General features: G+C 41.6%; 1 protein-coding gene and 1 long non-coding RNA gene across 3 annotated transcripts; both read left to right on the top strand.

The window, feature by feature from the left end:
- Positions 1-1,211: 1,211 nt before the first annotated feature.
- Positions 1,212-6,844, top strand: LOC146361001 (F-BAR and double SH3 domains protein 2-like). 2 transcript variants are annotated; one of them, XM_084922279.1, is made up of 3 exons: positions 1,212-1,906; positions 3,341-3,436; positions 6,359-6,844. In XM_084922279.1, exons 2-3 carry the CDS (start codon positions 3,383-3,385, stop codon positions 6,578-6,580), a joined length of 276 nt encoding a protein of 91 aa, XP_084778405.1. In that variant the 5' UTR covers positions 1,212-1,906; positions 3,341-3,382; the 3' UTR covers positions 6,581-6,844. The 2 variants fall into 2 exon arrangements, with proteins under 2 accessions (XP_084778405.1, XP_084778404.1); XM_084922278.1 differs by lacking the exon at positions 1,212-1,906 and having other exon boundaries at positions 2,771-3,436.
- Positions 6,845-7,072: 228 nt separating this feature from the next.
- On the top strand, positions 7,073-13,307 carry LOC146361000 (uncharacterized). Its single transcript, XR_014799484.1, has 3 exons — positions 7,073-7,290; positions 7,378-7,442; positions 7,524-13,307. It is a non-coding gene; the product is annotated as an uncharacterized LOC146361000 (long non-coding RNA).
- Positions 13,308-14,246: the final 939 nt, after the last annotated feature.

The raw sequence follows: 14,246 nt of genomic DNA, 5'->3' as shown, positions 1-14,246 counted from the left end.
CCCTCTGCATAGGAGCCGTGAGAGCCAGGAACTTGTGAGTTTTGTATGTCCACTCAGGCATCATTCATACCTGGTCTGTAGGAAGTTCCTGTCAGAAGGAGGATGGACAGTGAACATTTTAAGCCCACTCGGCAGCGACAGATGGCCACCCCTTCCTGAGCCTGGTTCTGTCGGAGGTTTCTCCCCGTTAAAAGGGAGTTTTTCCTCCCCACCGTCGCCAAGTGCTTGCTCATAGGGGATTTTTTGGGCTTTTTTTTAAAACCAACCGCTGATAAGTTCACTGGCATCAAGTTTAGGACTCTGCAAATATTTAAATGGATAATTCGTCATCAAGTGAGGAATGATCCATTTAAATCGTATTTGAGAGTCACATATATTTGTATATAAATATGATTTGTTGGACAATAAGGCCAATCACAGACTAATTTGGACAATTGGGAAAAATTTAATAAATAAAAAAAATTGGATAAAATGCATGTGTCATTGTTTCATATTGATTTCAAATAACATACCATTTGATTTCAACATATTTTTGTTACACTTGCAGTGGTGTTATTTTGTTATGATCCTGTTCATTTTAAATATAAATATAAATATAAATCATCTAAATAGAAATGGAAAACTAGAAAAATTAAAAATATAGCTTTACTAATCTGAAAGTTATTTGTCATTGGATCCATCATTCCCACAGTGGAAACACATTATTTCATATTATGTTCAATTCAGTAGTTAAAAGTATAAAATTTAATAATGTCTATTTTTAGTTTACTTTGTTAATAAACACATTTTTTAGTATTTTAGAAACACTAACATCATATCCAAATATGAAGCAATGTTTTAACTCCCATTTACATACAGACCTGTGGCCAACTTTATAAACCATTTTGAATTTTTTCCAGCTAAGGCGTTCAAAATAGATATACTTTTGATTGTCACAGTGTTATTTGGGCAGCTGCCTGCCTAATATAATATAACATAACATCACCACAATATTTTACATTAAATGAGGAAATGTATCTTTGTTTCCTCAGCTAAGACTGCTTGGCTGCTGTAGCTTGTGTTTATGTTGAGAGTGACATCTGATTTAAAAGCAAGAAGCAAAAGCCACTGAGCACCATAAGTCAGCACAGAGGCAATGCTACAAATTTAAGGAACGAAGGTCAATTCTTTGTGTGTGTACATGCACAGAGCACATGTGCACACGCTTGTGCAGATTAACTCACAGATGTATATGACAACTCACGTTTGTGGCATTGACATTGTTTTCCAATCTTAAATGTAATACATACATTTCCGTCATTGGCCATAATTCTTGCAAGGAAGGGACTCAAAGGTCACAAGTTATTAAATAAAATTAATTAAACACACCATTAAAAGAAGTTCACTATTCACTCCTTAAACATCATAGCTAGCAGCAGTTATTTATATCTATGAAAGAGAGAGCTTAATTGTTTGATTAAGCTTGATTGGAATGTCAGCTCCACACTGTGGCTGGTTGATTAAATAAGTTGGGGGAGCAAAAGTAAAATGAGCTACTTGTGGGATACTATTTAACTTGGGTTGGGTTGGGTAAGCTGCTCATTTTATGCTCATTTTACTTTTCAGATGGTGTCAAGCCTGGCAGTTTGGTGTAATTGTTAGCCTAGTAATTCATAGTAATATATTTCTCACACACAACCTCAACCTCTGCCTCTCCATGTGAGCAGAGATGCAGCAGCATCTTGTTTCTACAGGAAGCCTGATTAAAATGTGAGGCATTTATACGGTGTACAAGATTAAAGAATATAAAACTGATATTACTAAACCTGATTTCCTTCCATCTATTTTCTGCTGCTTATCTGAGTCCGGTCATGATGCCCAGACGTCCCCCTCCCCAGCCACCTACTCCTGCTCTTCCTGGAGAACAGTGAGCCGCCACTCTGGTGCCTTTCGGTGTAAAAGAGTAGCTTTCCAAATAACTCAGCTCTTCATCATGTTTCTAAGGCAGAGCTCAGACATCCTTCAGAAGATGCTCATTTGTGTCAGATTTTAGTCATAGGTAAAGGTATGACTGTAGACTGACGGGTAAATCAACAGGGATCAATACCCTGCTCCTCTTTTTTCCAATACAAGTTCCTCTATCAAATCATTTTTTGACACTTGAGTCAGCAGTCCAAGCAGAGATGTCCAGAAGTTCCTTTTCCCACTTAAGTGGTATTTATGGTCACACAAATGCGTCTGACAACAGACAGGCAGCGAATACTGGGATACCACGGCGAGCCGGCCGAGATACATAATGTGTCCCAATGTGTCCAGTGTGTGTTTGGTCTGCCCTTACCAGCTTGTCTAGGAGACATTCTGGAGGCCTCCTATTTCAGATGCCAGTCAAACCACCTACACTGGCTCCTTTCCTTTCTGTGAATGATCACAGTTGAGGAGGAGAAGCTATGCTGTCCCCTGGTATGGTCTCCCCAAGGCAACTGGTTCTTGATGAGGGGCCAAACTTAAGTACAATTCAAAAGACCAAAGTTACTAGCCTGGGACCAGTACTGGGGAGGTTTCTTTTTTTTCCAGAACAGCTGATAGCTGTGCCCCATGAGTTCAGCTTAAAATATCCACACAGGTACTTCGTCCTCCCTCGGGTGGGCAGAGAGCTTTGTGGTCCAGGTGGTGGTCCAGTCCCCGGCCTATTTTAGCTGGCTTTAGAAAAAACCTGAAATTAGAATTAAAACTGTTTGTACCTTCACCTGTGTTACTTACAGTGATATGTTATGTGATTTGTTAACTGTCTCTTTAAGCTTTCAGCAGCTGGAGGGTGAGCGTTTGTTAAAAATAGTCTGTGTGAAAATAGGCAGGCGGTGAACTCGAGCCTGTGATACGTTTTTAATGTCAGGCTGTGACCACAAACACCAGAGTGGTCATCAGCATTCAGATCAGCTGATAGTAACCAGAAACGGCTTTATGGTCATTCTCTTAATTGTTATTGGCGTTTTCTTTTATTTGACTTGTGTAAAATAATAAAAAGACGATTTGGGTTCATTTCATAAGCAAATCAAATAACTTAATACAACAGAAATAAACTGACAGAGTAATGGAAAATAAAAAATTATAAATGTGGCCCTAAGCTACACGGATCACTGGCCACAATTCATTCAGCTGGAGGTCTTTTTTTTAAAGTTAATTTTAAATAGAAATAAATGTGGGCAAGAAATTAAAACTAAATAGGGAGCAAGCCTGAACCCTAAAGGCTTTACTAAGTGTTAATTATGCAGGTTTAGACATGGGCTGATTTGTAAGCTTGTGATAAACCTTAAATAAGTATATATGTATATTTTTGTCTGTTCCCTTGAAACACATGCAGGTTCTGCAGGAGTTTCACCAGCAGCTGTTTGTGCAGAAGAACATGGCGTTCCAGCAAGCACCAGACTTCATGTTCCAGCCTGTCGACTCAGACACGGTAAATACTGATGTTTTTCTCTTTTTATTCATTATTAAATGCATAAAATATCACATGCGATTGCTTTTAGTGATTATTGGGGAAAATAAACTCGTATTTATTATGCATGGAATGAAATCCCCAACCTTAAAAATTTAGAACTTAACATGATTTCTCTAAAATGTTCAAGTAAAACTTGAAGAATAATTTTTGAAACTATTAAAATCCAAATCTCAAAGTGTTTGGGTTGCTTTTAATACAAATTTTGTAGCATAAAATAAGGTACGTGTTTGACTAATTTAGTTGGCAGGAGGTGTTGATCAGTTTACCGGAAAATCAATTTCTACAGAAAGGTGAAGTGAAAATGTGTATCCTTCAGGTTTGAACTGCACAGGTTGGAAACCACAGATAAAATGCTGTAATGAAAACAGATCAGAGGAGATTGTTGAGAAGTGGAACAAAGCTCAACAGATGACAGATTAATTTGTTTAGACAACAATCAATACAAAATCAGACGAGTGGAACAAGCAGCTCACGGGCATCCTGAAAGCTGAGCTGGCCGGGCCACGTGGCCACAAAAGCCCGGACTGGACTCGGCTCAGGACCTTGATGCTCAAAGCGGCTTTAGGCAGAGCAGATCCACCATTTTGGTCCAGAGTTAAACATCTCAACAATACCAGATGCAGAAAAGATTTTTTGTTTTTAGACATTCATGATCACTGGATTATGAAGCTTGAGAAGCTGGGGGATGACTTTTCCTCTAAATTGATACACAAGCAGGAAAAAATGTTCGAATTTTTCTAATTTTCTAAAAATTTGTAAGTAACAGACAAAGTAGCTCCATTGTTTGAGTGTCAATAATCTGTCTGCACTGAAATAAACGACTAATTTAAATAGATTTTAATCACAAAAGTGCTGCACACACATTATGGAACAGTCTGGGTAAGAAGTCAAAGCAGGAAACATAATAAGTCCTGCGTGATTGGTCTTTATCTTTGTTAGTCTGAACTATGAGCCTGAAGGCAGAACAGTGAACTCTTGACTTTGTACTGTACTCCTCGCCCTGCACAGGAACTTAGATTATTTCCCATTTTTAGTTTTTATTTACAGATGTGTCGTCTCATTTCCTCACCGTGGCACTATTTCCAGCTCGTGTTTGTTCCGACTTTATCAGACTGTTTATCTTCCTAAATAAATGCACAACCTCTACTTTTAATTTGCACTTCAGTACACACACACACACACACACACACACATACATATATATATATATGTATACATATATATATATATACACACCTTTTAAAAAGCATATCTTAACTAGTCGCTGTCCTAAACACAGAGGAATATCTGCACAATATTGACATTTTCCATTTTTATTGTTAATGCACACCACGCACTTATTCCTCTGAACTTCACACTTCCAGGAAGTGTAAACAGATAAACGCGTGCTTTAAAGATTGTCTCAGCTCATTGTCCTCACTGCTAAATGACCTGTGATTATAAGACAAGATACAGACACAGTAATCTGGAAAAGACTGTCACTGTTTTCCATTTACTTTTGCTTCCAAGCTCTCGTTTTGTCTTGTGCTTTAAATCAAAGAGTTTTGCCTCGTTTTAGAAGTCCAAACACGTGTTGTTTATTCATCTTGAGCCATAAGGTTATGAAAAGAGACATAGTATCTGCAGTCTTCTTTATCTGTGATTACCTGGTCTATTTCAGTCATTTTAGAGGCCATCAAAATCCATCCGGCAGCATCAGGCAAAATCTACCTAACTGATATCTGACAGATGCCAGCTAGAAGATGATCCTGGTATAAATATGGAGAAGTTTCATTTGCACTCACTTGGTAGCACACATGTTAAGAGCTTTGAGAGTTTTACTCAAAATGCTGCATTCGCCGGTGAATTAATAGAAAACACACAAAACATCCGGCAGCACCGATGTTTGCTTCTGTTTCTCCACATCATAGAGATTAAATTGGTGCAGGATTGCTGTTTGAAACTACTTGAAATAACTCAAAGTTGATTAAAGGAAACAAGATTTTTGGCTTTAGATTGTGGCATGTGGGTTAAAGTTGATTATTTGCAGTTTTTTTGTTTGTTTGTTTTTTACCAGAGCTTTAATGTGTTTTTCCAGCCCTGTTAATTTCACATAGATATCTCCTGTACTTATAAAATTATGAATCTTCAAAAGCGCAGTTGAAAAAGTTTTACATTTCAACCCACCACTATGCACTTTCTGCACCTATAATTCATAAAAATGTACTAAAGTTATTACACATATATATTCAGCTGATTGTAACGGGGTCATGTGGGGTCATGTGTGTGTGGAATGACCCAGGATTTTTATTTTATAAAACACCCGCAGGTCTGAACCTCCCTTTCTACATGATAGCCCTGTGCAACAGGTCATGTAACATGTAACAGACCTTTAAAGTTAGGTAAGAAGTTTACAGAAAATCAAATGCTGCTGTTCACCTCATGATTGCCACAATATGGCTGGTGAAATGATGCTGCTGAGATAACTTTCCAGAGTTGCTAAATTCTTCCTTCCTTCCTTCTTTGCTTCCCTCCGACTGTTTTGCATCTGTTACGCTCTCAGCTTTATGGATTTCTCAGTTCAACTTGACTGCCTGGATTGTTTTTCAGTGCCAGTTCAGGTCTGAAACCTCTGCTGTGGTCAAAATCTGCCCTGGGAGCTGTACTTTAGGTGACTAAACTCCTAAACTCCTTTACGAGTCCCATTGCTGACATGGGTGCAATTCAGGTGCAATATTTTATGTATATTTACTTAGGTGATTATCTTTTCATATACAGATATAGTGTTTTAATGGGGTATTTATTTTAATGAATATAATCATACATAAAAATGTGAGCAATATCATTTATATAGATCTGTTTTAGTGCTGTGATGTCTGTGTGCATTGTCTGTGTTTCCAGGCCAGAAACCGTAGCGGACAGGTGGGCTACGTCCCAGAGAAATACCTGCAGCTGCCCTCCTCCAACAGCCTGCTGAGCATGCTGCAGTCGCTGGCCGCGCTGGACGCCCGATCCCATTCCTCCAGCAACTCCACTGAACCTGAAACCGAACTCCCAACCGGCTCCGTCAACGGAGACTCCAGTGGTGAGATCCGCCTCCACCAGATAATATCGGAGTTTTGATTTCCTGCTTTGTTTAATACCCTCGTTGCCACTGTCTGTGTTGCAGTTTCATTCGCAAAGGCTTTGTACGACTACGCGGGACAAACGGAAGATGAGCTGTCGTTCCCAGAAGGCCCCATCATCCGCATCCTGAGCAGAGAGACCCACGAGGACGATGGCTTCTGGGAGGGCGAGTTTAACGGCGTTGTTGGTGTGTTCCCCGCAGTTCTTGTGGAGGATCTCACCGTGACCAGCGAGAATGGAGATGGGCAAAGAGACGGCAGCACACAGGTAGGCTCACGCTGACTTAAATTTCATGTTCTACACAATTAAAGTTCTTCTGGTTGAACGCACACACACTGTGTCCCCCCCTGGATCAGCTGCCTCTACATCAGCGCAGTACAAATCTACTGTAGCAACTTATTTGTGACACTAAGTCCTGTGTTGTTAAATAATTTATTTCTTTTTATTTTATATAAAATATTAAAGTTTGCACACCTGTCCACTGTTTGTGTTGAAGGCTTCCCCGTCCACACTCTCTCAGTGCGACCGCTCCCCTCGTGGTCCCTTCCAGCCGGGACCTCTCCACAGCAGCCCCCTTCAGACCCCCACCGTGTCCTCTCCAGTGTCGAGTCCCTGCAGCGCCACAGCCTCTCCCATTGGCCGACCACCCTCCTATCACAACGGACACCACAGACCGCCGCCGGCTCCACACAAAAGCCCCTTTCACAGTAAGAATCTCTGGTTTGTCTGTGAGTGGTTATCTGTAAGAAAAAAGGCCGGTGTGAATAATAATCTGCCTCCTCTGCCCTCTTCAGGTCCAGCACAAAGCTCCCCCCAACCCCCCAAATACCCGGAGAGCGGCGGTGGCACCATCCGACCCGTGAGTAAAACCTTCTGTGGTGACGTAAATGACAGCAGACTTTTTTATCTTCATTTTAACTGAGCCGGTGGATTTTTACAGGTACGTGCCGCACCTCCGCCCCCGAAGCAGCATCCTCGTGGGCAGGTGAAGCGGCGAGAGGAGGTTGAGATCACACTGGTGTGAAGGCGGCACCCCCTCGAGCAGGGACTCGTAAAAACACTCCCAAAGGAAACCCAAGGAAACTTAAAAACTCCTGAAGACGCCTGGAGACGGAAGAAGCCCCCCCACTCGGAGAAGGAACACCGCTGCGCCTTTTTCTTTTAACTTCCCGTTCAGTGTTCTCGTTTCTCAACACTACTTTACCCAGAGTTTTTACAAGGCTTCATTCTCACCCCCGAACAGTTAATAAGGTGATAACGAGCAAAAGAAGTTGATAGAAAAGTTAGCATCATTTTATCCGTTAGTAAAAATCAGTGTGTTTGGACTCGCTGGCTGATATTTTAGGGAGTCGAGCTCATTTGTTCCCTTGCAGAGAGCTCAGTGTGGTATCATTCATCAGTTCGAGCAGCCAGTTTGGTTCTAAAGAACATGCAGCTGACTGAATGAGGCGTTTCATGATATTTAACGCACCGACAGCATAAAACAGAGTCGTTAGCTGATGAGCAGACCCTGGATTTTCTGTTGTTTGAGACTTGGTCATAGCAGCGTTTCATGTTAAAGTAAAACATGTTAGACTGGACTGACCTTGACCTTTGAGAGGTCAAACTGAAGGAAGCGTTTGTGTTTTACCTTCATTTTTCTGTTTATGAACAAAGACACGAGTCTGCAGAACATATCGTCGATCAGGCCTCTGTTCCCTAGATTTAGACACATTTCACACCCCTTCAGTGAGTCTTGATAATTTCAGCTGTGTTCTGAAATGAGAAATTGAACCCTTGAACACATCAGGGAACTGTTCACAGAGGTCCCAGAGACCTCTATAGGACCAGAAGTCTTTTACAGACGCAGGGGTCGCCCCCTGGTGGCCTGTAAATAGAGTACAGTTTTTTTTTTTGTTGCTTCACTTTTCCAACCTGGCAGCTGTGTCAATGTTCTGATGTCTGTGGTCCTTTTTGGCAGTGACGTCATTCCCGAGTTTGTGCACTCCAGCAGGAAAGTCAGAAAAGCAAAGTAAGATGGGATTTATTTTAGCTGCAGCACGTTCATTGATAGAATGTGGTAAGTGCTTAGCGTGTGGCTTATATCATGAGTCACAAATACAGGTGAGTGACAGAGCAGATTATGTTTATGTTCTCTGTCACCATCTTTTTTTTTTCCCCACTCGGTGACACACCCGCCGGGGGTCAAACTCTGGTAATTGGTGATTCTGTTCTCAGACATGTGAAGCTAGAGACACCGGCAACCATAGTCAATTGTCTTCCAGGGGCCAGAGCAGGCGACATTGAAGGAAATTTAAAACTGCTGGCTAAGGGTAAACGTAAATTCAGTAAAATCATAATTCACGTCGGCAGTAATGACACCCGGTTACGCCAATCGGAGGTCACTAAAATCAATATTGAATCGATGTGCAACTTTGCTAAAACAATGTCGGACTCTGTAGTTTTCTCTGGTCCCCTCCCCAATCAGACCAGGAGTGACATGTTTAGCCGCATGTTCTCCTTAAATTGCTGGCTGTCTGAGTGGTGTCCCAGAAATGATGTGGGCTTCATAGATAATTGGCAAACCTTCTGGAGGAAACCTGGTCTTGTTAGGAGAGACGGCATCCATCCCACTTTGGATGGAGCAGCTCTCATTTCTAGAAATATGGACAAATTTATTAAACCCCCCAAAATATGACTATCCAGAGTTGGGACCAGGAAGCAGAGTTGCAGTCTTACACGCCTCTCTGCAGCTTCTCTCCTCCTGCTACCCCCCCCAAAAACCCATCTCCATAGAGACTGTGTCAGCTTCCAAAAAGACAAAAAACAAACTAAAAACCAGCAACAAACAACTTAAACATAAACAATCAAAAAGAAAGAACAATACAGTATCCACATCTGAACCAAAGAGTAAAACAGTGAAATGTGGATTATTAAATATTAGGTCTCTCTCCTCCAAGTCTCTGTTAGTACATGACTTAATAATTGATCAACAAATTGATTTACTCTGCCTTACAGAAACCTGGTTGCAGCAGGATGATTATGTTAGTTTAAATGAATCAACACCCCCGAGTCATTCTAACTACCAGAAACCTCGAAGCACAGGCCGAGGGGGCGGTGTGGCAGCAATTTTTCACACCAGCCTATTAATTAATGAAAGACCAAGACAGACTTTTAATTCATTTGAAAGCCTGATGCTTAACATTGTCCACCCCAGCTGTGAAACTCAGAAACCAGTCTTACTTGTTATCATCTATCGTCCACCTGGGCCTTACACAGAGTTTCTGTCTGATTTCTCAGACTTTATATCTAATTTAGTTCTGAGCTCAAATAAAATAATTATTGTGGGTGATTTTAACATCCATGTAGATGCTAAAAATGACAGCCTCAACATGGCATTTAGTCTGTTATTAGACTCAATTGGCTTCTCTCAAAATGTAAAAGAACCCACCCACCACTTTAATCACACTCTAGATCTTGTTTTAACATATGGCATAGAAACTGAACATTTAACAGTGTTTCCTGAAAACCCTCTCCTGTCTGATCATTTCCTGATAACATTTACATTTACAATAATTGATTACACAGCGGTGGAGAGTAGATTTTATCAAAGTAGATGTCTTTCTGAAAGCGCTGTAACTAAGTTTAAGAATATAATCCACCCACTGTTATCATCTTCAATGCCCTGTACCAACACAGAGCAGAGCAGCTATCTGAACGCTACCCCAACAGAGGTTGATTATCTTGTTAATAATTTCACCTCCTCACTACGTACGACTCTGGATACTGTAGCTCCAGTGAAAACTAAGGTCTCTAATCAGAAGTACCTGACTCCGTGGTATAATTCTCAAACACGTACCCTAAAGCAGATGACTCGTAATCTGGAGAGGAAATGGCGTGTCACAAATTTAGAGGATCATCATTTAGCCTGGAGAAATAGTTTGCTGCTTTATAAGAAAGCCCTCCGCAAAGCCAGAACATCTTACTATTCATCACTGATTGAAGAAAATAAGAACAACCCCAGGTTTCTCTTCAGCACTGTAGCCAGGCTGACAAAGAGTCAGAGCTCTGTTGAGCCAACCATCCCTTTAACGTTAACTAGTAATGACTTCATGAACTTCTTCACAAATAAAATTTTTATCATTAGAGAAAAAATTACCAGTAATCATCCCACAGATGTAATATTATCTACAGCTACTCTTAGTACCATTGATGTTAAGTCAGACTCTTTTTCTCCAATTGATCTTTCTGAGTTAACTTCAATAATTACTTCCTCCAAACCATCAACGTGTCTTTTAGACCCCATTCCTACAAAACTGCTCAAAGAAGTCCTGCCAATGATTAATTCTTCGATCTTAAATATGATCAACCTATCTCTAATGGTCGGCTATGTACCACAGGCCTTCAAGCTGGCTGTGGTTAAACCTTTACTCAAAAAGCCATCTCTAGACCCAGCAGTCTTAGCTAATTATAGGCCAATCTCCAACCTTCCTTTCATATCAAAAATCCTTGAAAGAGTAGTTGTCAAACAGCTAACAGATCATCTGCAGAGGAATGGTTTATTTGAAGAGTTTCAGTCAGGTTTCAGAGCTCATCACAGCACAGAAACAGCTTTAGTGAAGGTTACAAATGATCTTCTTATGGCCTCTGACAGTGGACTCATCTCTGTGCTTGTCCTGCTAGACCTCAGTGCAGCGTTCGATACTGTCGACCATAATATCCTATTAGAGCGATTAGAACATGCTGTAGGTATTACAGGTACTGCACTGCAGTGGTTTGTATCATATCTATCTAATAGACTCCAATTTGTGCATGTAAATGGAGAGTCCTCTTCACACACTGAGGTTAATTATGGAGTTCCACAGGGTTCAGTGCTAGGACCAATTCTGTTTACATTATACATGCTTCCCTTAGGCAGCATCATTAGAAGACATAGCATACATTTTCACTGCTATGCAGATGACACCCAGCTCTATCTGTCCATGAAGCCAGATAACACACACCAATTAGTTAAACTGCAGGAATGTCTTAAAGACATAAAGACCTGGATGGCCGCTAACTTTCTGCTTCTTAATTCAGATAAAACTGAGGTTATTGTACTCGGCCCTGAAAATCTTAGAAATATGGTATCTAACCAGATTCATACTCTGGATGGCATTACCTTGGCCTCCAGTAACGCTGTGAGGAACCTTGGAGTCATTTTTGACCAGGACATGTCCTTCAACGCACATATTAAACAAATATGTAAGACTGCTTTCTTCCATTTGCGCAACATCTCTAAAATTAGAAATATCCTGTCTCAGAGTGACGCTGAAAAACTAGTTCATGCATTTATTACTTCCAGGCTGGACTACTGTAATTCATTATTATTAGGATGTCCAAAAAACTCACTGAAAAGCCTTCAGCTAATCCAAAATGCTGCAGCAAGAGTACTGACAGGGACTAGAAGGAGAGAGCATATTTCTCCTGTTTTGGCTTCCCTTCATTGGCTTCCTGTTAAATCCAGAATTGAATTCAAAATCCTGCTCCTCACATACAAGGTCTTAAATAATCAGGCCCCATCTTATCTTAATGACCTTGTAGTACCATATCACCCTATTAGAGCACTTCGCTCTCGCTCTGCAGGCCTACTTGTTGTTCCTAGAGTATTTAAAAGTAGAATGGGAGGCAGAGCCTTCAGTTTTCAGGCCCCTCTTCTGTGGAACCAGCTTCCAGTTTGGATTCGGGAGACAGAAACTATCTCTACTTTTAAGATTAGGCTTAAAACTTTCCTTTTTGCTAAAGCATATAGTTAGGGCTGGACCAGGTGACCCTGAATCCTCCCTTAGTTATGCTGCAATAGACGTAGGCTGCCGGGGGATTCCCAAGATGCATTGAGTTTTTCCTTTCCAGTCACCTTTCTCACTCACTATGTATTAATAGACCTCTCTGCATTGAATCATATCTGTTATTAACCTCTGTCTCTCTTCCACAGCATGTCTTTTATCCTGTCTTCCTTCTCTCACCCCAACCGGTCGCAGCAGATGGCCGCCCCTCCCTGAGCCTGGTTCTGCCGGAGGTTTCTTCCTGTTAAAAGGGAGTTTTTCCTTCCCACTGTCGCCAAAGTGCTTGCTCATAGGGGGTCATATGATTGTTGGGTTTTTCTCTGTATCTATGAAGCGCCTTGAGGCGACTTTTGTTGTGATTTGGCGCTATATAAATAAAATTGAATTGAATTGAATTGAATTGAATCTTGGATTGTTGAGGCTGCTCTGACTTTCCAAGAAGGAAATACTAGTTGAGGGGGAGTTCCAGATGAAAATTACTACTGGGAGCTCAGGAATTCCGACTTCCGACTCAATCTGGAATGCACCGTAAGCCAAGGGCCAACAAGACAACAGCAGATATTTTGACGTCGCCCCCTGGTGACAGGACAAGGTTACAGCACCATTGTACAACCACACCGCTGCCTTCAGTGACCTTGCTTTTTAGGTGTAACCACTTTTCTGTATCTCTGTTGACACTTAATCGCAAAAAAAAATGTTGTTTGAAGTCAAAATACAAAGAAATTGTGAGCAGTAATGGGCAAAAATAGTCTGATAATCGCTAATTACATCATCAGCAAACCATAAATCAATTTTCTGTTTTCACCTGAGCGATCTTTAGGCTGCCCGTGCTCCACACGGGTATTGCACATGTTTTCACTTCTTTTTTGGCTTCATTAGTCGATTATGTTTAAGATAAACTGCCTCCTGGCTCCGGTTTCACATTAACCCTTGTGCTCCCCTTCGGGGCAGCCCCAGAACCCGGGGGTCCCAAAGTACCCCACCCTCAGTAGAGACAGGTGAATGAAAATGAAAAAAACAGAACGGTCATTTGGGGTCGAAGAGTGCCCCAGAGCGATTCTAATGGGTTCGTCAGGGGATCGGGAAAGAAAAACGTAGCACTTGGGGGCCACGCACAGAAGCTGCTGCGGCAGCGTGGGGGTCATTGATACCCCAGTACATAAAAATGAAGCATAATCACAATAATAATAATGATAATGATAATAAGAAGAAGAAGAAAAAGAAGAAGAATACAGAACACAGACGCTTCTGAGTTTTATTTTATTTTATTTGAAATTACACTCACGATACAACTGAGGCAATCTGGAAGGCCATACCTTTTAGGGACATGCGCAATAGGGAGGGTGCGTTTTTAAAATGCCCCCCCTCACCCCCGGGGCTGTATTTTTGATTACAATATCAACAAACTGTCCGTGTTTCAGGTGCTCAGTGCTGTACAGCGCCTTCGGTGGCTGTGAATACATGATCAGGAGACGCTGAATGGAAGGAATGAAACGCGGCGTGAGGAGTCTTTTCCTGATGCTGTAATAATGTTCAGCGTAAAAGTCATCCTCCAAGTGTCACAGCAGGATGGAACGGACACATGCGCAGGCTCTGAGTTGGGAAACACAAGAATCTTTATTACAGCACACCAGGTGATCTATTTACAGAGGTGAGGGGGAAGCCGGGCTCCGGGGGTCCACACACAAAGGGAAAAGACGCTGAAAGTCCACGCGCACTCCGTCCACTCCTCACGCTCCTCTCCACACTCCACAGAAAACACGATGACGTACTCCACTCCTCGCACACTCAATCACTCAGGAAACACAGGGGTTGGTCCAGGGAATGCGGGTCGGCAACGGTCCAGCGACGAGAAACAC

The sequence above is a fragment of the Perissodus microlepis genome, chromosome 23 (genome assembly GCF_051167445.1).
Source record: "Perissodus microlepis isolate ML-2025 ecotype Zambia chromosome 23, ASM5116744v1, whole genome shotgun sequence".
Lineage (NCBI taxonomy): Eukaryota > Metazoa > Chordata > Actinopteri > Cichliformes > Cichlidae > Perissodus > Perissodus microlepis.
This window is presented reverse-complemented; position numbering and strand designations above follow the sequence as displayed.

Bases quoted from the DNA above. Each gene is read 5' to 3' on its own strand.
- LOC146361001 (XM_084922278.1), top strand. From the start codon at position 3,335: ATGCAGGTTCTGCAGGAGTTTCACCAGCAGCTGTTTGTGCAGAAGAAC. The intron at 3,437-6,358 runs GTAAATACTGAT...CTGTGTTTCCAG, and splicing joins AGCCTGTCGACTCAGACACG to GCCAGAAACCGTAGCGGACA.